Source organism: Engystomops pustulosus, chromosome 2 (genome assembly GCF_040894005.1).
Source record: "Engystomops pustulosus chromosome 2, aEngPut4.maternal, whole genome shotgun sequence".
Lineage (NCBI taxonomy): Eukaryota > Metazoa > Chordata > Amphibia > Anura > Leptodactylidae > Engystomops > Engystomops pustulosus.
The window spans coordinates 38322580-38347577 of NC_092412.1; the positions used below are offsets into that span (position 1 = coordinate 38322580).

At 42.5% G+C, this 24998-nt stretch overlaps 1 protein-coding gene and 1 long non-coding RNA gene across 3 annotated transcripts in view; one reads left to right on the plus strand and one right to left on the minus strand.

The window, feature by feature from the left end:
- LOC140117507 (uncharacterized) overlaps window positions 1-20585 on the minus strand; it is a 31406-nt gene extending 10821 nt beyond the window's left edge. Inside the window, exons 1-3 of the long non-coding RNA XR_011853032.1 lie at window positions 20517-20585; window positions 2501-2619; window positions 1055-1131 (exon numbers count right to left, since the gene is read on the minus strand). This is a non-coding gene — a long non-coding RNA (uncharacterized lncRNA). The remainder of the gene's footprint in view (window positions 1-1054; window positions 1132-2500; window positions 2620-20516) is intronic.
- The window catches only part of SGCG (sarcoglycan gamma), a 145092-nt gene that overhangs the window by 75325 nt on the left and 44769 nt on the right, over window positions 1-24998 (plus strand). For both annotated transcript variants that reach the window (XM_072134299.1, XM_072134301.1), the window contains exon 3: window positions 22991-23092. In XM_072134299.1, coding sequence (XP_071990400.1) covers window positions 22991-23092 — 102 coding nt within the window. The remainder of the gene's footprint in view (window positions 1-22990; window positions 23093-24998) is intronic.

The window sequence follows — 24998 nt, forward strand, 5'->3', positions numbered from 1 at the left end:
TCCAATGTCTAATGTAGATTGTGGTGCAAAGTAATTGAATACATTGAAATTTGCTTTTTTTTAACCTTTTAGATAACATTGAGGCTCATTCAGTCTCATGCCGACACTTATGCGCCAGCGAATGATAGCCCCGCCGTCCCTCCAGGCATAGCCAGATACATCAATTGGCTCCAGCCTTTTAACGTATCCAGCAGATGGCTGCGTAGCGTCTATTCTACGCCAGGTCTATTTCGAGCACCAGTGAATGATTGCCCCGCCCCCCTCCCCGCCCCTCCGGATGCAGCCAGATAAATCAAAAGGCTCTAGACACATGAAAAGTTGCCGATTGCAGTGATTATTTCAGGGTGTCTGTAAGAGAATATAGTTTAGAAAGAAGAAGCCATGTAAGTCAGCCATCTTGATTTCTTAGGAAAGATAGAACATTCCTAATCAATAAATGGATCTCAGTAAAAGTATTTTTACTCAAGAGAGTTTCTCTGTAAAGATGACAGCATAGGAAGCAAATTCAGAAAAGCTCTGACAACGGATATTGTGGTTATGTGAGCTTGGTGGATAGAAGTGTCATGAGATGTGGTAGAACCTAAAATTTATGTATCCAAAACTAATGAGTAAATGGAGGTCCACAATAGTTTTATGGTCAAATAGAGAGATATATGTTAGTCTAATATTATATGTACTTATAGCTGAAAATGTAAGTATAGAATAACCCTATTGTGGACATGGTGGAAATAAACAAGGGGACTAATGGTATGCCATCACAACATCCCCATGAGAATGATCAGCTGGAGACTGGCTGAGGATATAATTCATGCCATCAGATGTCAACATACAGTTAGTGGAAGAGGTTCAATGGGTCAAGTTAGACATATCCCAAATTAATATATATATATATATATATATATATATATATATATATATATATATATAAATATATATAGTGTCCTAAACTGTGATGTGTAACCATTAACATTTGTATACATATGTTGTATATGACCTTATGATAATGATGTTTGTAACATAGTATAAAATGCATTGTAAGCGATGCTGAGCTTACCTTCCATCTATGATGCCCGCTCTGTAAGCATCGCATATTCTGAACTTTTCGGGCTTTTCCGTTGCTGCTCTGTCGATCTATAGAATGAATAAATGCTGCCCTTACTCTGATGATCTGTGTCTGAAGTGGACTGCACGTTCAAAAGTGTCCTGGCGCAGATTCTCTGATAAATACTCCCCTATGTGTGTATATTAAAGGCCCATGGGCACTTAAAGAGTAACTGTAAAGGTTTATTTTTCCACAAATCAATAGCTCTTGGGATGTAAAACAACTTTGCCTATTATCTTTGTTACCTATATGCAGTAGTTTCTTTGCTATATTCCTCAGATTACCTCAGAGCTGCAATCTCTGCTTCCTCTCCCTGGGAATTCGTACTTTATTTACACTTTGTTTCTTAGTCGGTTTCATGGGAGGGGAGGAGCTGCTGCTCCCTGCTCACAGGGGAGGAGGCCATGTGACAGTGTATGTAGCAGAGCTGGATGGGTCCAAGACAGAGATGTCTCCTGCACATAATAGTGAGGTACAAGATCTCCTTGTTTCCTATCAGACCCTCCATCCCAGTGTGTGATTCTACAGAACTTTCTTTGTCTCCCTGCACCTCATGTTGCTCCCCTCCCCCAACATCAGCTTTGTGCAGATAAGCTATTAACCCTTAGTGGTCACGCAGTACAGGCTATAGATTTCATGTCCTAATGATTTCTACCACTTATTACATGTTCCGTACTTCTCCTTGTGATGGAAGCTGCCAGGCTGGTCACCACATACATCCTGTATGTGCTGTACATGTTCCCTGATCCCCCATGTGATGGAAGCTGCCAGGCTGGTCACCATATACATCCTGTATGTGCAATGTGCAGTGTTCAGTGGAATTACTTGTGGGAAACTAAATGAATTTAATGCTAAATTACTTTATGAGACAAAACAAGGCATCATGGGATCTGTGGGCAAGCTAACTGGTCTCAGCTTGAGGGCATAGACTGACACATATTAGTCTCCACCCACTTCACCTCTGGTGAGAAAGATTTTTGTCAAACACTTTCAGAACAGAAAATGCCTTAACTTTGTAAAGAAAAGGGCATCATAGGCATCCTGCTGTCTGTTTTCAAAGGGGGAATCACATATAATAATTTGGTAAAATGACTATAGCTTTACAGTTACACTTTAATTCTCCTCTTTTCAGCACCCCCATATTTATTTCTCATGGGTTTCATGTACATGGTGTGAGATATGGACAGGTAAGGTCATTGAGGGGAGATATATCAATGTGTCTTGTCTTGTGTGTCTTTGGTTCCAGGGAATTTGTATGTAATGAAAAGTGGAGACTAACCAAAGTTGGCTTTTTGTAAAAGCCTGAATAATGGAGCAGGATTGGGAAAAGAGAGGGCAGGTTTCCCAATCCTTGGTCCATCTCGGATTTGGATCACATGTATGTGCAATCGGCTGTACCCGTGGCAGGCTGGTTATAGGATTCTGCCGTATTCCACTGTTCGGAGCTCATCTGTTGGAGTAACTTCCAGTTATTTGTTGTTGTGATGCTTTTTTGCCTGCAATTTGACATTCCAGCTCTGGTAATGAAAATAAAATGAAATAGATCAATCATTCAGCTGTCATCCCTACTGACTGTACCCAAACTTCTATGCACACCACTAAACACCTGCATATTACATTATGTTCCAAACTGTCTACACACATCACTAAATCTACAAACATTTCTTCATGTCACCTGCTTCACTGCATTAACTCTAGACTGCACTACAAGCGCAGGTTCAGATAACACACTTAGACTTGTATACAGTCCCTGGCTCAGGGTCTTGTACTATATGTTGTTGTGTTGAGCGCCATTTCTTATTCTGTATTATTGAGATCGAAGTCTGGCAAAAGATTGAGCACATTAACAGAATTTCCTTATGATTGCATCGGCAATTGTCCTCTTGTAAGGAGAGTCTGTTCTTACCAAGATTATTGGTGGTATGTGTAGAGATGACCGGACCCATTGGTTGGTTACTGGTGCGGGCTCCTGACTGATTGCTTGATTGGTGGCCAAACCCGATCATCAGGTCCGATCATCTCTAGTTATGAGTGGTATGATTTGCGTCCCCATTTAAAGATTTTGGCCACCTACAAGAACATTTACCAGGGTAAGTACAATCCGTTATTAATGAATTGATATGTGATTGACTGGTAGCTGCTTTCAGGACTTCCTGTGACATCCTGCGTCCTGCGTTCCAGTTGAGCAGGGCCATGTGCAAATTATTGGATTCCCTCCATGAACACCTCTAAACAGCGGAGCACGTCTAGGACATCCCTATTTGATAATAAGTACACTGCCACCAGACCCCCTAAAGAGAGCGCAGAATACAGGACATCACAGAAGTCCCGAAAGCAGCTGCCAGACAGTTACTTGACCCACAACTCCTTTGGGGATAAAGGCAAAGGTTACCACGGCATCCGTATTAGGGGATTCTACTTACCTTGGTAAACTTTCTTTTATGTGGTTAATCCCTTTAAGTATGGTGTAGACAAGATAGTTGGTTTCTAATTAGGAGATTGGGCTTGGCACTTGTCTAAACAGAGGCAACGTTCTTGGTGGTTTTAAGCCCCTTCTACACTGGCGTTTTTCACGCGCGAGTTCTGTGCGTGCATTTGACGCGCAGAACTTGCATTGCACTCTGTCCCATTGTATTCAATGGCTCTTTCTTCATTAGCGTTGTTTTTCACGCGCGTGCTTGCGTTCGTTTGCACGTGCGTCAAAATCGCAGCATGCTCTATTTTTGCGTTTCACGCCCGTTTTTCACGCCCCATTCAAGTCTATGGGGACGTATCAAAAACGCATTGCACTCGCGAACATTGCAAGTGCAATGCGAGTGCAATGCGTTTTAAACGTAAGGGTTGCTAGGTGACCAGAATAACAGTATTTCCCCTGCTCGAGAACGATCATTTAATTAAAAAAACACAATGAAGAACAGTGAAGAATAGAATAAAAACAGTGAACACAGTGAACACAGGATCATTTAAGAGAAAAACACAGTGCAGAACACAGTGCAGAATAGATTACAGATGTTCGGCACATCTGCTTACTTGTCGGGAGATACGCGCGGAACGGTGCGCCCAAAATAGCATGTGAAGAACAATATATATGTGTGAAGAACACATTGCAGATGTATTTAAACATCTGCAATTTGTTCTTCACACACATATATATTGTTCTTCACATGCTATTTTGGGCGCACCGTTCCGCGCGTATCTCCCGACAAGTAAGCAGATGTGCCGAACATCTGTAATCTATTCTGCACTGTGTTCTGCACTGTGTTTTTCTCTTAAATGATCCTGTGTTCACTGTTTTTATTCTATTCTTCACTGTTCTTCACATCTGCTAACTTGTCGGGAGATAATATACACGGGGAACAGTGAAGAATAGATCGCAGATGTTTGCAACTTATCAGAAGACATTATTTTTCAATTAAATAACACATTTTAATCCCAAACCATGGTCCCTTTGAAAAATGCTCGATTCTCCCATTGACTCACGCGTGAAAAATGCGCCGAAAACGCAAAAAAACCGCTAACAACATGCGCGTGAAAAACGCAAAAACGCTAATTACTTCAAGGAAAAATGGAACAAAAACGCAGCCAAAAACGTCAGTTTTTCACGCATTGCACCCTGATGTGAAATGCAACGCTAGTGTGGAAGAGGCCTTACTCTTGGCGGAATCACACAGCATGGCAGAACAGATGACAGTTCTTAGTACCAACTATACAGGTCATAGGCCTGTCATACCTCTCAGGCTAGAGAAAGAGGGACAAAAAGTCCCTCCCTTTTTCAGAAACCAAACATAGTATAATATCAACCTTAATGGTGGTCAACCGCCCACTGAGGACCCATATAATACTAATTTCTAATGCAACTCAGCATCATATAATACCCCTCTTTAATTTTATCTTCTGTCCAACTACATCTCCTCTTATAGAGTGGCCTCTTTTATTCTTCCATCTTCCCTCGTATAGTGGCCTCCTGTCTTCCTCCATCTTCCCTCGTATAGTGGCCTCCTGTCCTCCTCCATTTGCCCCCATATAGTGGCCTCCTGTCCTCCTCCATCTGCCCCCATATAGTGGCCTCCTGTCCTCCTCCATCAGCGGGACAGCACCCAATAACCGGGACTGTCCTGCCGAATCCGGGACTTCTTTTCTAGACTCATAGTGGCCTTTCCCATTAACTTGTTGTGCTATCCCTCAGTTCATACAACAGTCTACCGCAGTCTAGTGTAGTACTCTCTATAGTCTACACAAAAGTCTCCCCTTACATTTCCAGTAGCCAGTTTGTCACTAATAGGTCACTCTTATGCTCATGGTTAACTTATCTGCTTATATTATCTCCATTAAGTGACACCAATTTGTGACTTATCACTGTACTTTTACCTTTTCTTGTGTTCATTTTGACCACCACATTGGTGTGTGACATCACTCTCAGTGACATGACTCTGATTATTGGTGGTTCCAATTACAGATTTGCATTCGTTTCAAAACTTACACCTCTGGGGATCTACAAGTCAGAACAGGTAACAGCTACAAACAGCATATCTTACTCCTGGGGATGTGTCGCATTTGTGCATTACATGACAACCTCCTTATATTCAGTGGGCGCTTTGTAATACTTCATTTACCCTCTGGAGGCGCTGCAGGGGAATGGAAAACCTTCCTTTATATTCTGTATGATTGTTGTGAGTCACAGCAGCAAGACACCAGCTGATCCACTTATATGTTGGTGGGATCTGTTCTGTGCGATGTAATGTTACTGTGAGCTTGACTAATGTCAATAGGGTTGACCAGAGAAAAAAACTACCATTTTTTTTTTTACAATATACAATTAGGACTGAAGTGATTTTCAAGGGCGTCCTATAGCCTGGCGTGCAATGACGGCATTGTAAGTGCATGTAAAATCATATAAAATTAGCCTAGTAAGGCTCTCCAGTTTAGCTGATGCTTTTTATTAGGTCTATATAAGTGTGGCTCATGTTCTCCTGGACGTGTCAGCAGTAATCTAATATTTACTTGTAAATGTATTGTACAGATTATATGCACCACCTGTGGCCAACAAATATATAAATGTCATATAAATTACATTCTAGATAATACAAAGGTAATTTTACTGCTAGTATTTGGGTAGTTCTTATACAGAACACTTATCCTCTGTCACTGAGGGAACAGAAAAATAGCAAAAAGGCAAAGGCAGCGGACAATTGCCAGAACCCTTTAAAAGAAACAGAGGTAAGGGCTAGGCAGCAGGCTGCTGACAGGACCCCCATAACTGATACAATCAGAGGTAAGGGCTAGGCATCAAGCTACTGACAGGACCCCCATTAATGATACAGTCAGAGGTAAGGGCTAGGCAGCATGCTACTGACAGTAACCCTATGTAAGATACAGCCAGAGGTAGGGGCTAGACACCAGGCTACTGACAGGACCCCTATGTAAGATACAGCCAGAGGTAGTGGCTAGACACCAGGCTACTGACAGGACCCCTATGTAAGATACAGCCAGAGGTAGTGGCTAGACACCAGGCTACTGACATGACCCCTATGGAAGATACAGCCAGAGGTAGGGGCTAGACAGCAGGATACTGACAGGACCCCTATGTAAGATACAGCCAGAGGTAGGGGCTAGACAGCAGGCTACTGACAGGACCCCTATGTAAGATACAGCCAGAGGTAGGGGCTAGACAGCAGGCTACTGACAGGACCCCTATGACAGATACAGTCAGAAATAAGGGCTAGGTAGCAGGCTACTGACGGGATACCACTAGCAGAAAAAGTGAGAAGCAAGGCAGCAGGATGCTGACAGGACTCCCTCAACAGAAAAAGTAATTGGAACAACCCCTATAACAGAAAGAGACAAGAACATGTGCTAGGCAACAGATAACTGACAGAGACCTGGGAACAGAAAATGTCAGAGGTTTGGGCTAGTCAACAGGCCACTGACAGGTTACCTATGAAAAAGTCAAATGAATAAGCTAGTCAGCCGGCTACTGACAGGATCCCTATAACAGAAAGAGCCAGAGACAGGGCTAGTCAGCCAGCTACTGACCATACCTTATAAGAGAAACTGTCAGAGGAAAGGGCTAGGAAACAGGATATTAACAAGACCCCCATACAATCAGAGGTCTGGGATAAGCAACAGGCTACCGACATCGCCAAGTAAAATAAACAGACAGAGTTAAGGGCTAGGCAGCATGATACTGACCGGTGCCCTATAACATAAAAGTCAGAGTCTTGTGCTAGGCAGCAGGCCACTGACAGGACCCCTACAAAAATGCTACTGACAGTACCTTATAACAGAAATGTCAGAGGCAAGGGCTAAGCAACAAGCTACTGACAGGACCAGCTAAAAGAAACAGTCAGATGCCAGGGAGAGGCAGAAGCTACTGACAGGACCAGCTAAAAGAAACAGTCAGATGCCAGGGAGAGGCAGAAGCTACTGACAGGATCCCCCAAAAAAGTCAGGGGCATAAGCTAGGCAGCAGGTTACTAACTGAACCCCTATAACAGTGATGGCGAACCTTTTAGAGGCCGAGTGCCCAAACTACAACAAAGACCCGCCTATTTATCGCAAAGTGCCAACACAGAAATTTAATTTGTGATTTATACTCCCTTCTCGGTCACAGCTTTCATTGATACCAGCACCCTGAGGACACCAATAAAGCAGAAAATAGTCCCAGGTACAGCTGTCACTTTAATATAGCTCTGTGCACAGCAAGTCCTGGGCTGTCTGGGACTGTAGGAAGATACCTGGAGTCATCTCTGGTGATGGCCTGGGTGCCCACAGAAAGGGCTTTGAGTGCCACCTCTGGCACCAGTGCCATAGGTTCGCCACCACTGCCCTATAACATAAAACGTCAGAAGTTTGGCAAGCTAGTAGGCAACTACTGAAAAGCATAATTAACAACCAGATAACCAGCATAGGATAGCTTATATTTGTTATTAAACAACCACGTTCAAAAACTAGTGTTTATAGTCCAAGAACGACAATAGTATACTTGTATCCTATAAAAATAAATTCCTTTATTCCAAATATAGAATAATAAAAGGGTAGACAATACAATTGTTTAATTATTGATGTGTTCCATATATTAAGCAATTGCCACAAGATTCAACCTCTAAGGAAACTGCTTGTGCATGTATTATACACAGGTGATTATCACTCGTATTATACAAATCTTCCCAGGTAAAACAGTCAAAAGCAAATAAAACATCGAGGTACCAAACAAAAAGAAAAAAGGATAACAAAGATAACAAAGAGGCCTTGAGCTGATTTTTTCTTGTGAATTATGGAAGGTATTTATTTGGAGAAGTACAGGGGGTCCCTTACTCCCTGACTTACAGACGACCCCTAGTTACAAACGGACCTCTGGATGTTGGTAATTTACTGTACTTTAGCCTTAGGCTAAAATAAACAGCAAAAACTGTTATCACAGGTGTCTGAAATTAAGATTTATAATTAATTCTGGTTCTTATGACAATCCAACATTTTTAAAATCCAATTGTCACAGAGACCAAAATAAATTTGGCTGGGGTTACAATTATAAAGTATGCAGTTCCGACTTACATACAGATTCAACTTAAGAACAAACCTATAGGGGCATATTTATCAGGACCTCTGCGCCTCTTGCTAGCACTTGCGATTATTTGCCCCGATCCGCCACCTTCACGCCAGTGGGGCGTGAAGGGGGGGGGGGGCGCGGACGGCCGAGCGGAGGGCGCCAGCGTATGATAAATATGCCCCATAGAACCTTGTACGTAACCCGGGGGGGACTGCCTGTATGTGCTTTTGGACCATATGTTCCACATTGAATGGAATTAACTATATTTGTTGTTTTGTATGGATATTGCCTTTTCATAGGCATATGTTCTGTTCATTTGTGCTATCACATCCCCAATATTGGGACTTCTACTGTCCGTCCAAAATCTTGTGATTGCCAACTTTGTAGCCATAAAATGTGAGATGTTAGATCTAACAATATAGAGATGTAGCAAGAATATTATCACCTAATTCTACTAAACTGTACATTGTCCGTTGCAAATACTTTGAAATCTTTGACACAAAGTACATATATGTAAATCATTATTGGTTGTCAAAAATAATAAAAACTGTTTTATAAAAAAGAAAAAAAATATATATATATTTAATATAAAATATACATGTATATAATACAATTAGTGACAAAAATATGGTTCTCATAGTAATATTGAGAAAATTCTCATCTTACGTATATTAAATGCAGTTCCTTGGTCAATGGCGCAGCACCCAAATGCGCATTTTGCGTACCCCCTTCCTCACCATGACCAAGGAACTGCATATAATATGGGTAAGGTGAGAATTTTCTCAATGTAAGGGTCCATGCACACTAACGTATTGGGGACGTGTATATTGACGGCCGCATATACATCCTGCATAGTTTTCTATGGTGCCCGGGCTCGGTACGGTAAGCACAATATGTGCTCACCGTACTGTGCCGTGGCCACAAAAAAGATAAAGCCTGCTCTATCTTTGGCTGTAAGAACGGCCAAACGGCTCTGACGTGTGCCCGTGCGGCTACAACTGGGCGAGAACCATATTTATTGCCGCTCATTTTTCAATAGAGAGAGGAGGGGCGAGGATCACTCACTCCCCCATCCTTCTCAACCTGACCATGTGCTATGCCTGGGATTTAGTCCTGGCACCCCCACGGTCATGTGCAAGTGCCTTAGAGGGGTTTTCTGAACCCCTATACTATTAATACTCAATCTGTAGAAGTTGTTTTACAGGTCCAAGTGATATAGATGATATCTTTACCCCTGAGGAAGCTACCACGAGGTAGCGATACGCGTGGGGCATCTATCCCCAGCACCCCGCTCTCATGGCCTGAGCATTTAGGTATACAACTTTCTTATTTGTACATGGTTCTGTGCTGATCCTTGAATTGTGTGTCCATCCATTATTGTGTTTCACCCCTCTTTTTGTTGTTATCCTGCATTTGTATGGACTTGTCCAAAGATTTGATTAGCTCACCATTGATAATATTTATTGCTGTACATTGTTGTATACTATATTGTGGCCAGTAGGGGGAGCTGGAGTTCCGGGAACAGTGCACATTATCATGTGTTGAGCACTTTCCCGAGGATGTCATTCATTTGTGACTTCGTTCACAATTTTTAAAGGTTTTTAAGCATGTTTTGTGGTGTATTTTTCTATTAATAAAGATATTATTTGCTTGATCTATTTTTCATGCCTCTGTTCTTTTTGTGGCTTTTGATTATATATTTTGGCATGTTTTGATCAGTGGTTACTGTTGGGCAGTGCTGGTCCACCTCTTGTGTATACAAGTGATATAGAGAGCTATGCAAAGTTAAGAATTGGTGCACTTTAAATCCTGGTTAAAGAACCATTGCTGGTCAGTCAGATGGAAGTGACATGCTTCAGACATGATGCTGATCCTGATTTATGAGACCGGAGAATACATATTTTATACGACCGCAGACCATGATAAATGAGCTGTGGCAAAACCTGAAACATGCACAGTCAGCAATAACATAGCAAATCATCCATTAAAGCTCTGACCTTTATTGAATAATAGATCTGTTTCATGCATCGTTCTTTATTGTTCTTGTAAATGTTTGGGTCGTCAGTAAAAATGGTGTTAAAATTGTAGGGTTGTTTTTGTCTATTACAGTGGCATTGGTAATAATAAAACATAATATTAGCAACATAATAACATAAAATGAAATAAGAATAGAAAGTGTTCTCTGGCCAAGTATTCTGTTACCAAAACAAAATTGTGTTATTAATATATATAGAAAATACAGTGGGTAAAAAAAGTATTTAGTCAGCCACCAATTGTGCAAGTTCTCCCATGTAAAAAGAAAGATGGGCCTGTAACTGACATAATAGGAAGAACCTCAACTATGAGAGACAAAATGAGAAAAGACATCCAGAAAATCACATTGTCTGATTTTGAAATAATTATTTGCAAATTATGGTGAAAAATATGTATTTGGTCAATAATAAATGTTCATCTCAATACTTTGTTATATTTCCTTTGTTGGCAATGACAGAATTCAATCATTTTCTGTAGGTCTTCACAAGGTTGGTACACACCATGGTGTTTTGTCCCATTCCTCCATGCAGATCTCTACTAGAGCAGTGATGTTTTGGGGCTGTCGCTGGTCAACAAAGACTTTTAACTCCCTCCAAAGGTTTTCTATGGGGTTCTAAGATCTGGAGATTGGCTAGGACCCTCCAGGACCTTGATATGCTTCTCATTAAGCTGTTCCTTCATTGCCCTGGCGGTGTGCTTGGGATCAATGTCATGCTGAAAGACATGTTTCATCTTACAGCCCTTGCTGATGGTTGGAGGTTTGCACTCAAAATTTCAGGATACATGGCCCCATCCATTCTTTCATGTACACGGATCAGTCATCCTGGTCCCTTTTCAGAGAAACAGCCCCTCATCATGATACTGCCCCCACCGCATGCTTCACGGTAGGTCTGGTGTTCTTTGGATGCAACTCCAAATAAGACGAGTTGTGTTTCTACAAAACATTCTTCCAATACTCTTCTCGAACATCCAAATGGTCCATAGCAAACTTCAGACAGGCCAAGATATGTACTGGCACTACAGAATAGCTGGTGGTGTAGTAGCTGTTGGTAGCTGTTACGTTGGTCCCAGCTTTCTGCAGGTCACTCACTAGCCCTGCTCCCCGTGTAGTTCTGGGATTTTTGCTCACCGGTCTTGTGATCATTGACCTCCCAGGGTGAGATCTTGTGTGGAGCCCTGATCGAGAGAGATTATCAGTGTCCTATATTCTTCCATTTTCTAATTATTGCTACCACAGTTGATCTCCTCACACCAATCTACTGCCTATTTTTGATTCAGTCGCCCCAACCTGGTGCAGGTCTACAATTTTGTTTCTGGTGTCTTTCAACAGCTCTTTGGTCTTTACCATAGTGGAGTTTGGAGTGTGAGTGTTTGAGGTTGTGAATAGGTGACTCTTAGGCTACATTCAGACACACGTGTGCCCGCTGTACTGTCGCACAACGGGCACACGTCGGTGCCTGGGAGAGGAGGAGAGAGTGAGCGCTCCTCCCCCCGCCCCTTTTCATGGGATATATGGCGCACGGCACCATACCACTCCTGTACGGCATTGCGCGCCCATCGTCGGCACCTGTATCACATGAGCAGGTATATAACAAGTTGTGCAGCTGTGTGGCATCGCATGACCAGGAACCAGTTTTTACTGACTGACAGCAAGCAGAGCTCTAGAAAACCACAAAGAATCGATGCAGAAAGTATATTGGAAAATTGGATACGTTTTCCTGACACAGACAATATTAAATGTAGGATCTGAGAATGGACAGATGACACAGAAAAAAACATTGGGCCCTAAAATTAAACCCTTTTTCCATCTGTCCCTACCTAACTGCCTCATCTACCGTAAGCAGTATGGGATCACTAGTTGATATTCCATTCCTTTGTCAAAGTGCAAGACACGGATGCGAAGACACTACTTGCATGGCGGATGCAAACACTCAATCGAAGAGAGTAAGGATATTGGTGGGTTCACTGTTTGTAGAGGTAGAAAACAAATCTTTGGCATAGATTTCAAATATGTACTGCTGTTACCAACAACACAGTTTTTGGGCATCCAATTAGGCACAGTTAACAACAATAATGGGACATTAGGTGGTATGATGATATCTGTTTCAATCAGTGTCTGGTATATCCATTTGCTTGTCCTTTTCTGTGCTAACTAAACATGGTTGATCACCTTGAGTAGATGAATCTGTAATCAGAGGCGGATTAAGATTACCATGGCCCCTGGGCTGTATGAATACTATAGTCCCTACTTCCTACATATGGTACTAGAATCAGCTTCTTGGGGAATGACAATCCATCCCTTCAGCCTGCTTTCAATCTGCGGTTTCAGGACATTTGGAGAACCTTCAATAATAATAATAATCTTTATTTATATAGTGCCATCAAAATTTGGTGGGTGTTTGGGTGGCCATGGGCCCCTAGAAGGCTTGGGCCCCGGGCTACCACCCAAACTGCCTATATTAAAATCCACTACTGTCTGTGATACCTAACACCTAATCATTTCCATGGTTACAGACTACAGTGCTATGTTGTCTGATTTTACACTCTGATGTACCAGAAGAGTCCAAGAACAGAATACAGAGTTCAGTTTTAATTTTGTAAGAAGATGCGGGAAATTGAAAGCTGAGCTCTGATTGGTTGCTTTGGGCAATTAGAACAGTTTTTCTCTCAGACACTTCTGATAAATTTCCCCCAATGTCTATACTTGAGTGCGTAACCTATTTGTAAAAAATATACCACGACAATGCACAGGAGCAGTGCAAATAATATTCACTTTTATAGATCTGTAGTCTTTCCCACAGGAGCATCATCAACTTTTATCTTGTCCTGTACTAGATGATAAAAATAAATCACTTCATGAGAAATTTCCTCTTCTTTCATATTTATAAAAAATATCTTGCCATTCATTTCTAAAAACTGTGTAAAACCAACGAATATTCCAGTATCTCCCAGGACTGTCCATCAAACATCTCTATACTCCAATAGTCCCTGTGCTACAGCACATAGCATACAACCATACATACACAGTAGGAAGATTTGACTCTTTATAGCTGTTTATTGGGACTAAATTGGGACTGTAGGCACACATTGTTTCAAAAAGAGGTTTTCTGGTGCTATACACTCCCCGGTCACTTTATTAGGTACACCATGCTAGTAACGGATTGGACTCCCTTTTGCCTTCAGAACTGCTTCAATTCTTCGTGGCATAGATTCAACAAGGTGCTGGAAGCATTCCTCAGAGATTTTGATCCATATTGACATGATGGCATCACACAGTTGCCGCAGATTTGTCGGCTGCACATCCATGATGCGAATCTCCCGTTCCACCACATCCCAAAGATGCTCTATTGGATTGAGATCTGGTGACTGTGGAGGCCATTTGAGTACAGTGAACTCATTGTCATGTTCAAGAAACCAGTCTGAGATGATTCCAGCTTTATGACATGGCGCATTATCCTGCTGAAAGTAGCCATCAGATGTTACAGGGTACATTGTGCTCATAAAGGGATGGACATGGTCAGCAACAATACTCAGGTAGGCTGTGGCGTTGCAACGATGCTCAATTGGTACCAAGGGGCCCAAAGAGTGCCAAGAAAATATTCCCCACACCATGACACCACCACCACCAGCCTGAACCGTTGATACAAGGCAGGATGGATCCATGCTTTCATGTTGTTGACGCCAAATTCTGACCCTACCATCCCAATGTCGCAGCAGAAATCAAGACTCATCAGACCAGGCAACGTTTTTCCAATCTTCTACTGTCCAATTTCGATGAGCTTGTGCAAATTGTAGCCTCAGTTTCCTGTTCTTAGCTGAAAGGAGTGGCACCCGGTGTGTTCTTTTGTTGCTGTAGCCCATCTGCCTCGAAGTTCGACGTACTGTGCGTTCAGAGATGCTCTTCTGCCTACCTTGGTTGTAACGGGTGGCGAGTCACTGTTGCCTTTCTATCAGCTAGAACCAGTCTGCCCATTCTCCTCTGACCTCTGGCATCAACAAGGCATTTCCGCCCACAGAACTGCCGCTCACTGGATGTTTTTTCTTTTTCGGACCATTATCTGTAAACCCTAGACATGGTTGTGCGTGAAAATCCCAGTAGATCAGCAGTTTCTGAAATACTCAGACCAGCCCTTCTGGCACCAACAACCATGCCACATGTCTACATGCCTAAATGCACTGAGTTGCCGCCATGTGATTGGCTGATTAGAAATTAAGTGTTAACGAGCAGTTGGACAGGTGTACCTAATAAAGTGGCCGGTGAGTGTAAAACTATGCTAAAAGAAGTCCTACTGGGAATTGCTAATAAAACTGTACTGGTAGTGCTGCTTCGGGTTCCCACTGCACTGTACTTCCTCTGCGTCTCCAGTCCCCACAGTAAACACTAGGAGATGCCGTTCAGCCAATCAGTGGTTGAGGCGGGTTACTGATACTACAAATGATTGGCTGAGTGGCCTCCCCTAGTATTTCCTGTGGTGTTGGAAATAGGAGCAACATAAATTTACAATGCTGCTAAGTTTTTATAAAAAAACACCTTAATGTAATTTACGGATAACCTTTACTACTAAATAAAGCATCTTTTTGCATTTCGCAAAATGTAGAACACTCTGCAGACTCCCGTTACCTCTCTTACTTGTGTCCTCTCACCACGCAATCAGAACTGAATAACCTTCTAAAACACATTGGGAGTCATGCATCATTGTTTTTTGTCTATGTTTGGCGCTGTTTTGGCACAGTTGTATTGCAATTGATGTTTTTGTGACTTTCCTTTGCACCAAATGAACATAGGGCAGTGCACAGTAGATATCTTTGTTAATTTATTAAAACAGGAAAAAATGAAATATCACAGGTCTTAAGTATTCAGTCCCTTTGCTCAGTGTTGAGTAGAAGCAGCTTTAGAGCTAGTACAGCCATGGGTCATCTTAGGAAGATGCAACAAGTTTCTCACCCCTGGATTTGGGGATCCTCTGCCTCTTCCTTGCAGATCCTCTCCTGTTCCCTCAGGTTGGATAGTGAACATTGGTGGAGGCCATTTTCACGTGCCTCCATAGATGATCCATTGGGTTTAGGTCCGGGCTCTGGCTGTGCCATTCAGGAACGGTCACAGAGATGTTCTGAAGCCGCTGCTTTGTTATTTTAGCTGTGAGCTCAGGGTCATTGTCTTATTGGAAGTTGAACCTTTGGCCCAGTCTGAGATCCAGAGCTCTGGAAGAGGTTTCATCAAGGATGTCTCTGTACTTGGCCGAATTCATCTTTCCTTCCATTACAACCATTGGTCCTGTCCCTCCCCCCATAGCCTGATGCTGCCACCACCCTGTGTCACTGCTGGGAGTGTATTTGGCAGGTGATGAGCAGCGCCTGGTTTTCCCCACACATACCGCTTAGAAGTAACACCAAAATGTTCTTTTTGTCTCATCAGACCAGAAAATCTTATTTCTCATAATAAAGTTATCCTCTTCGGTCCATGTTTTAATAATTCTGGTAGTCATTATTACCCGGGAGTATCTGGTAAAGTAAAGATTAATTCATGAAGGAATTTTACTGGTGACTGGATTGGTTATCACTTAGATTTCTAGGTAAAAAATTGCAGAGAATAATACAATAGCACAACCTGGATCAGTTATAAAATGATTAGGTGTTAAGATGTTAGTTAGAACTTTTGGACATTGTCTTTTTAGTCTCTGATTGTTCACATTCTGCCCTAACATTACAACAAAAGAGGGGGCATTATGTTATCAAAATGTGGGACCTTCTGCAGCATTATTCATCTCAAAATACTAAAAATGTTATGAGATACGCGGCTGTGCTGTTTTTGTCCACTAAATGGATACAACAGGGCATTTACAGGGTTATTTATAGACAGGGGCAGATGAAGTATTTCTGGGGCTCCAACCAAAGTTATGCTTTGGGGATCCTTATAAATAGCTTTACACCAAGTGGAGCATGAAGGAACTCTGGTAACACTCGCAAGAGTTCTTCAGACTCATTAGCATAATTTAAAAGTTGAGTTTAGAAGGAAGGAGGCCATGAATAACAAATATAAGAAGATTACAACAGTCATGGTGCCTGCATCTATGAGTTAGGCTATATTCACACTGCCGTTGCCCGCCCGTACCGTACCGTAGCGGGCAACGGCAGTGTACGGGGAGAGGAGGAGGAGGTGAGCGCAGCTCACCCCCGCCACTCTCCATAGCAACCTATGGCGCACGGCGCCGTATTACGGGAAAAGATAGGACAGGTCCTATCTTTTTCCCGGGTACGGAACGGTACGCTCCCCGTAGGGTGCCGTGCGCCCATAGGAGTGTATGGGGGACGTATATCGGCCGTATATACGTCGGCCGTATATACGTCCCCCATACGTTCTTATGAATATAGCCTAAGTGTCCCTGGTTTATCATGATGGATTTTGAGGGTAGATTTTCTTTAAAAATAATTTTGCCCAAAAAAGCGGTAAGGTTTATGCTAACACTGTCCAAAAGGGGCATTTATAGTTGGGTTGGGCTAGTCCTGAAGGTAAGACTAAAATGTCTACATTTTGACCATCTTTTACACGACCTTCACTCTTCAAAGTTTCCAAATAAAATAAAGCACAAGAATTTCTTTCTTTTTGGAAGAAACTAAAAAAGGACGAAAGGATGCATCATGATCAGTTATTCTGAATAAAGACATAGGTCCAACAAATCATGGAGGAGGCTGATTGGTCTACAGCACAAGGGAAAAATTAATCCTCACTCCAAAAATGCAAAAGACTACTGTAATTCTGGTTCAAAGTGCCATGAAAAAAGAGTTTCCATTAATATGAGACAGCTTTTTTAAACTTCCAAATAGTAACATTTCAGTACCTGCAAATCCAGGATGTAACATATTCGATTCAGAAGTCTCGTACTGTGCAGTCTCATTTAGTAAAGGCCTGACCTGTTTACCAAAGTATCCTGGCAGTCGCTGCAAAGTAGAACCGCCAGCGAGATTTTATGGGAACCGTCAGTAAATCAGTAGCAATGCACTCGTTTAACCCCAGATGTTTCGGGCCTGACGTAACGCGGTATGGTCAGGGTAACGAGTGCAGATTATTGCAGATTTTTTAACACCCTGTTAATTACACCATAATGTGAATAAAATACAAATGTCTGATTAAATATAGTGCACCAGGATGAGATTCAGCCAGAGAACATTATCTTAGCTCCCATCTAATCCACGGAGAAAACTTTGCTGTTGGCGATGGAACAAAAACTGGAAAATAGGATTTAGAAAGTAAATACAGCGAGGAGTGAGACGCCTGTACTTGAAGATAGACTGTCTCTGTGGAGGTCTAAAGTGTCAAATTAATAAATCAAACATTTTAATGGGGATGAGTCAGGTGCTGGTAGCCCCACCAATACAGTAGCTAGTGGTTGAAGTGCTCAACCCATCATTGTACCCCTTTCTTTCTGTTTTTAGAAGGCTTTTGGGGCAAAAAGTGGAAGGGTTCATAAAAATTATACAAACTTTTAAGAAAATGTATACGATCGTTGTGGAGAGAGATGAACAGAATTTAAGGTACTAGTGCTCAACTTTGAGATCTTTTAGGGTTCCGTTTTTGGACTTTCAACAATCAAAACTTATTAATTGTCGGTAATTAACGGAAAGGAATAATTGATCACTGGGGTTATGACGCTAAGGGTAAGGCGTAATTGATCACTGGGGGTATGACGGCTATTTTCTCTGGTGATCAGCTACCCTGCATAGGACTTTTACGATGGGCTGCCCTGGAAGTCCAGTTTGATTTGCATTGGACCAAATGAGGACAGCCCTTCCTGGAAACCCAAATCACTACTGGGCAGCTGAGAGGGACTTATAGTCCCCAAACCTACTGTGGAGTCCCGGCAGCCCCTTTGGTCATTATCTAGTGGATAGATGGGTTAGACCTAATGGCAATCTTGGCTACTGTGAGTAAATCTGGGGCTCCATTCAGAGATGGCACAGTGTACAAAAGTATAGTATAGGGACTTATGAAATCCACACCAAATAATATTTCTGAATATGGTATGTGATGGTATGGTATATCTAATGAAAAATGGGAATATATTGCTTCTTGGAAATCAAAAGGTTTTAATTAAACTACGAAATTAATAGACTGGCCTTAGGATAGGTAATTAATGGGCTTTTCCCAGTGGGCCAGTGAAGGGGTGGCACCTGGTTTCGGCCTCTTTCCAATATTTCCATTTTTTGCCACTGAGCCTGGCCAAAGTTCCAAGGTTCATGGGACAAACAGTGGCCTCTATGTACCACAGGATGCCACTGGCATTCACAATGGGGGGTAATTTTTTTTGTTGTCCGAGACGGCAGCATGTCCCACCCCCACTGGAACGTCCACTAGGTGCGTGGCTTTATGGTCCCTTCAGTGCTTATCAAGGATGGCACAATACATTACCTAGTGGCTGTTCTTGGTATTGTTGCTCAGTCCCATGTCACTTGCATAGGACTAAGTTGCATATGTACCATGTGCCCATGTAATGCACTATAGTCTAATATCCCAACATAAAACGCCTTTCACGCCTACACAAGCAGGAATGTCTCTTTTCTGTTATCACAGTATGATGACAGTTCTCCTTCATTTCTGTAATTTAACGTCTATTACACAAGTGACATAATAACAGATCTCTGTAGGAAAACACTGGTCTAATACCCTCTGCTGTATAATAGACGGCAGCACTAAACTATAAGCGTGCTGGCGGTCTCCACATTAAAGCTTATAGCCTGTATCATCGCTCTCGGAGGTGGCTGACGCTGCTGGTGCTGAAACTGTCATTGAGGTCAACAGCCGAGCTCAATGCTTGTGGGAATACGGAAGCAGCGCGGCCTATTAAACGCCATGTTTTTATCACCGTGATGTACAGAGATACAGACGCGGTAACAAGCATCATTTACACATAAAACAAGCCAAAATGGCTTTATATACTTTATATTACTGATGCCTTGTCTTCCACCTAATTTAAGGAGGACCTGTCAGCCCTTCCGACATCTCAGTTATAGGAAATTCTGGAGCATCTTTTTATAGGATTTTAAAGGAGACATCCTTCTGTATTAAAAAACTGATAATTCTGTGTCAGTGGGAGATGTCGCTACACGCTAACACTGTCCAGTCAGTGATTTCAAAGGGTTTTCCAGAATTTGGTGCCAATGGCCTCTCCTCTGGATAGGCTAACAACAGTTTGGACCAATAGTGGTGTACAGACACTTAAACAAAGCTCACAGATCAAGATGGCTCTGTGTTCCTATAGTGGCTGGGCTCAATCACTGCAACCACAGGATTTAACATTTACATTTGTGTCGCAAGCCAAGCACTTACATGCACCAGGAAGAAGAAGGTGAACTCCGGCGGACCTGAGCGGGGAAGCGACACAAGCAGGAAATCGGGAGCACAATCTACGTGAATCGCGGCAGAGTTCATACTCGTCGAACAGTCCGGATCGGGCAGGGACCGGGTAAGTAAATGTGCCCTATTGTGTCACAGCAAAGGGTCTAAATACACATGACCGTTCTGCTCCGTACATCTCAATGGAGCCAATGGAAATTGCTGAGCTTCATAGAGATGGATGGAGCAGAACGGTCATGCACAGCCATTGCTCCACTCATCTCTAGGAGCAACGAGGGGTCCGACTGAGGTACCTGGCACCCCATCTGAACACTTGTTCTTGTGATCTGTGGGGGTCTCATCACTTGAATTTGTGGGAAAACCTCTTTAAACAAAGAGTGAATCATTTTAAGGGGTCTACAATTTGATTTAGTGTATAGTATTAACCCTTACAATACAGGTATCAAACTTTACAGCTAAACATTAACTTTTATGGATCTTACCTTATTTACAAAAGTTTGAGGAGCTCCACAGCTACTCTTCTGCAACCTACTTTCTTCTTTGACGCTTTCCAAAAGCAGTAATAGCTGCTGCTCATTAAAAATCCTTTCCAGCTACCGGAGCAGAGGTGCCAGGGATCTGTGTGCTTCACTACAGCGCAGCCTCACCACACGCAGGAACCAGGAAACCCCCTTTATGAGTATTCGAGAGTCGCCAGGCAATATTAGTCTCATAAAACATGGTGAGCAGACATAAAAACCAGAACCGTATGCACATGCAGATCACATAAACAGGATATATATAAACCAAAAAGCTCACTGCTCGGATATTCCTGCTGCTTTATGGCGTGTGCCTACTTCATCCTTCGGAAAAGGGATTCCAAGGGTAATAATGCAAGTTTTTCTAGCAGGTTATCTACAGTACAAGTTTTTGCTGATGGGAGACCATCTATATATGACTAGAGGATCTACTCAAAGAAAGAAAATATCCAAAGAATTTTACAATCATTAAAAAAAAATAGACCATGCACCATATACGAGTAAAATCTATAAGGGAGTCTTCCCAGGAGTCTTCCCTATGTTGTTGGGGGCTGGCAATACATTACGGTTCCTGGCCCATGAATGATTTGCATTTGCACAGAACTCTGACTTATTAATAGTCTATTGTGGTATACACACATTTTTCAGGGTCCGTTGATGTGATCTGATCCTATCTGAGAACATGGATGCACTACTCCCATCCGAGTCATGCATTGGGTCCTAGTGTGGTCAGTTTTTCCTGCACATGTTTTAAGAAAGTAGCTGAGAGCTGTGGAAATATGACACAACTTGGTTTACACTAGGAGGGCAAAAACATTTGGATTGCACTAGGATGGCACTAGGACTTAAATAATAATATAAATTCTTTATTTATATAGCGCCTACAGATTATGCAGCACACTTGGTTCAGCTTATTGTATATACTGGAATATAAGCCTTATATTTGAGCTTATATTTGAGTAAAAGAAAACTATACTCAGCTTTCCAATGCTCCCCCAAGTCCTCTTTTTTCTTCTGGCAGCGGCAGGTCAGTGGGGGTTGGCTGGCTATATACTGGGGGCTGGCTATATACTGGGGCGGGCTGGCTGGCTATATACTGGGTGGTTGGCGTTCTATATACTGGGGGGTGAACGGGCTAGCTATATATGCTTGCTATATACTGGGGGTGGGCTGGCTGACTATATACTGGGGCAGGCTGGCTATACACTGGGGGCTGGCTATATACTGGGGGTGGGCTGGATGGCTTTATACTGTGACAGGCTGGCTGGCTATAAACTTGGGCTGGCTGTCTGGCTATATACTGGGGGAAGGCAGGCTGGCAGGCCATATACTGGGGCCAGGCTAGCTGGCTATAATCTTGGGGCTGGCTGGCTATACAGTGGGGGCTGGCTATATACTGGGGGTGGGCTGGATGGCTTTATACTGTGACAGGCTTGCTGGCTATATACTTGGGCTGGCTGTCTGGCTATATACTAGGGGAAGGCTGGCTGGCAGACCATATACTGGGGCCGAGCTAGCTGGCTATATACTGGGGGCAAGCAGATGGCTATAAACTGGGGGTTATGGGCCGGATAGCTATGGGTGGAGACTTTGACCAATGCATTTCCCATCCTAGGCTTATACTTCAGTCAATAGGTGTTCTCAGATTTTGGTGGTAAAATTAGGTACCTTGGCTTATATTCAGGTCGGCTTATACTCGAGTATATACTGTACGTCTCCTCACTGTACTGTACTATACCATACTTCTCCTTTGCACTGCTCCTTGTCTCCCTTGAATTTCCTGTAACGTCAAGAGACTATACAGAAAGTGGAGTGTGGCTGTGGATCGGAGCAGTATTAGCACAGTGGGGGTAAGTACACAAGATATGGGATGTGTCCCCTATCTAGAGGAGGAGCATCTCCTGTGATTCCATTGTCTGTCTATTAGAGTGCCTGATATAGCCAAGTGCTGTGCTCCGTAACTTCCAGGACTCTCATAAACCACTAATAAAGCGGCAAGCTATCAATAAATAAGGATGGGCCCCACATTCTCATGTTCGTGATTTCAGCAGTTGGACCCCCACTAATAACATTGCTTTCCTCTATTCTTTGTATAGGGGATAATATATCTTGCTACAACCCCTTTAACTTAGCTCAAATTTGGTCAATGGAGTGAATTTCATGAACAAAATAATTAATACAATATTGCAACATGCTAACAAGACTACTACAATTCACAACACAAAGACTGGTTGTCCACAATTAGGCACCTAATTAGTGACACAATATCACAGAACAGCATTATCTAAAAAATCTGCTCATCCTGCGATCAACCAATGGAAAAAGTAAGGAAGGATTCATCCGTATTAAGAAAACTTTTTTAAATGAATCGCAAAAACATTCCATTTATTTTTTTTAATATATTTTTTAAAATTTATATTTATTTCCTTTCCTTGCAGTCTGGAATGGGACACTTACGCGTTACAAGTGAAGGTCTTCGCCTTGAGGGGGAATCTGAGTTCCTTTATCCGTTGTATGCCAAAGAAATTCGTTCAAGGGTGGTGAGTATTTATTACAATTCTATGGAGATATGAAAACACAAGAAATTGTCATTTTAATATTTTGGGGTCAGTAATAGTGATGAGAGGACCCAAGCAGAATTTTCAAGTTTTCCAACTTCATCGGGTCCACTCATCACTATTACTGACCCTTAAATATTGGACCTTAAAATCGGCCAGGATCGGTTACACCCGCGATCGGTGCTGGTACCACACATAGAGATAACACATAGAGATGCCAGGTGTTCTTGGGAGAGGGTTGAACCCGACTTCGGACTAAACCTGTTTGGCACGGACCTGAACTTTGCCATTCGAGTATGCTCAACATTAGTTGGTAACTTTTTAACAAACTTTACATAAATTAATAGTGCAAGGTAAACTTACAATTTCTTATAAGGAAAATATCCCTCTTTCTCCGTTTTCTTTGGCTCTTGTCATCCTTCCTCCTTCATTCCTAATCTACTTTTTTCTCTGAAATTTCTTCTGAATTCCATCTTGCTAGCAGCAAGACAAAAGATTAAAGTTGACGCAAGAATTAGAGAAAGTGACTGCAGACAAAGTTGTTATAAATGAAGAGCAAAGGTCATATAATTATCAAATTATCGACAGACTAAAATGGTCAGAATTGTTTGACAAAAATTTGTATAAATTAATAATTTCCAGAGTGCTTCTTTCTTTACTGACAATGGCTCTTATCATCTTCCTTCCCTCCTTAATCTAATTTTCAATCTGAAATCTTCTTAATTCTTTCTTTCTAGCAAGATGGACAAAAACTCACTAAAGTGTCAGATTACATTGAAGTTCCATGGAGAGGGGAGGGGGGAAAGTGAGTCACAGCAGCTAGGTCTCCATACAGTGAAGAGAGTAAAGCTTCTAGAAAATGAAGACTACAAGTCCCATAATTTCTAGAAACAATGGGGGTCATTTACTAAGGGCCTGATTCGCGTTTTCCCGACGTGTTACCCGAATATTTCCGATTTGCGCCGATTTTCCCTGTATTGCCCCAGGTTTTTGGCGCACGCGATCGGATTTTGGCGCATCGGCGCTAGCATGCACGCAACGGAAATCGGGGGGGGGGCGTGGCCGAACGAAAACCCGAAGGGTTTGGAAAAACCGCCGCATTTAAAAAACCGAAAGTGTCGCGGAGCTTGCACTTACCTTCATCCAGGATAGGCCGGTGTATTTGAGTGCGTTCCGATGCTCTTCAGCGCAGCAGCGCCACCTGGTGGACGGCAGAGGAACTGCCTTAATGAATCCCGGCCGGACCCGAATCCACCGCAGAAAACGCGCCGCTGGATCGCGAACGGTACGGGTAAGTAAATTTGCCCCAATGTTTTACTTCTCCCTTAGGGCTCATTTATATGGCCTTTATGGGGGCCTTAATCTGGTCACATGATTTGCAACCAGTTCAGGGCCCCTATAGATTTCTATGGCGCCAGGTCACAGCATGGTGAGCGCACTATGACCGTGTCGAGTGGTCGCTCTTCTGCCTATTGAGGGAAGAGAGATGCCAAGCACATACTCCTCCTCCGCTCGGCCCCATGCTCGCCCAGGATCCAGGCTGGGGTAATGCCCCCTTACACACCCTGGATCACCGCTTTCTGTAATGTTTATTAATGGGTTACACTATAACACGTGCATTATTTGCCAGAAATGATTCACTTGTTTGTGTTTTGAGAAGTTTGCATTTTCTCCGCTGATTATATAACTATTTCATCTTCTCTAATTGGGGACTAGCAGATCTCCACAGTCATTCCTAGCGATGGATTAAATGTCGCTATTAAAGACTGTCGGCGTTAATAGAGTTCTACTTCTTAACTAAATCCAATGTGATTTATTTTCTGTATGTTCCTTTGTGGCATTTAATCTATTGTAATAAATGTTTTTTGTTGAAAACAATCTTTTTATT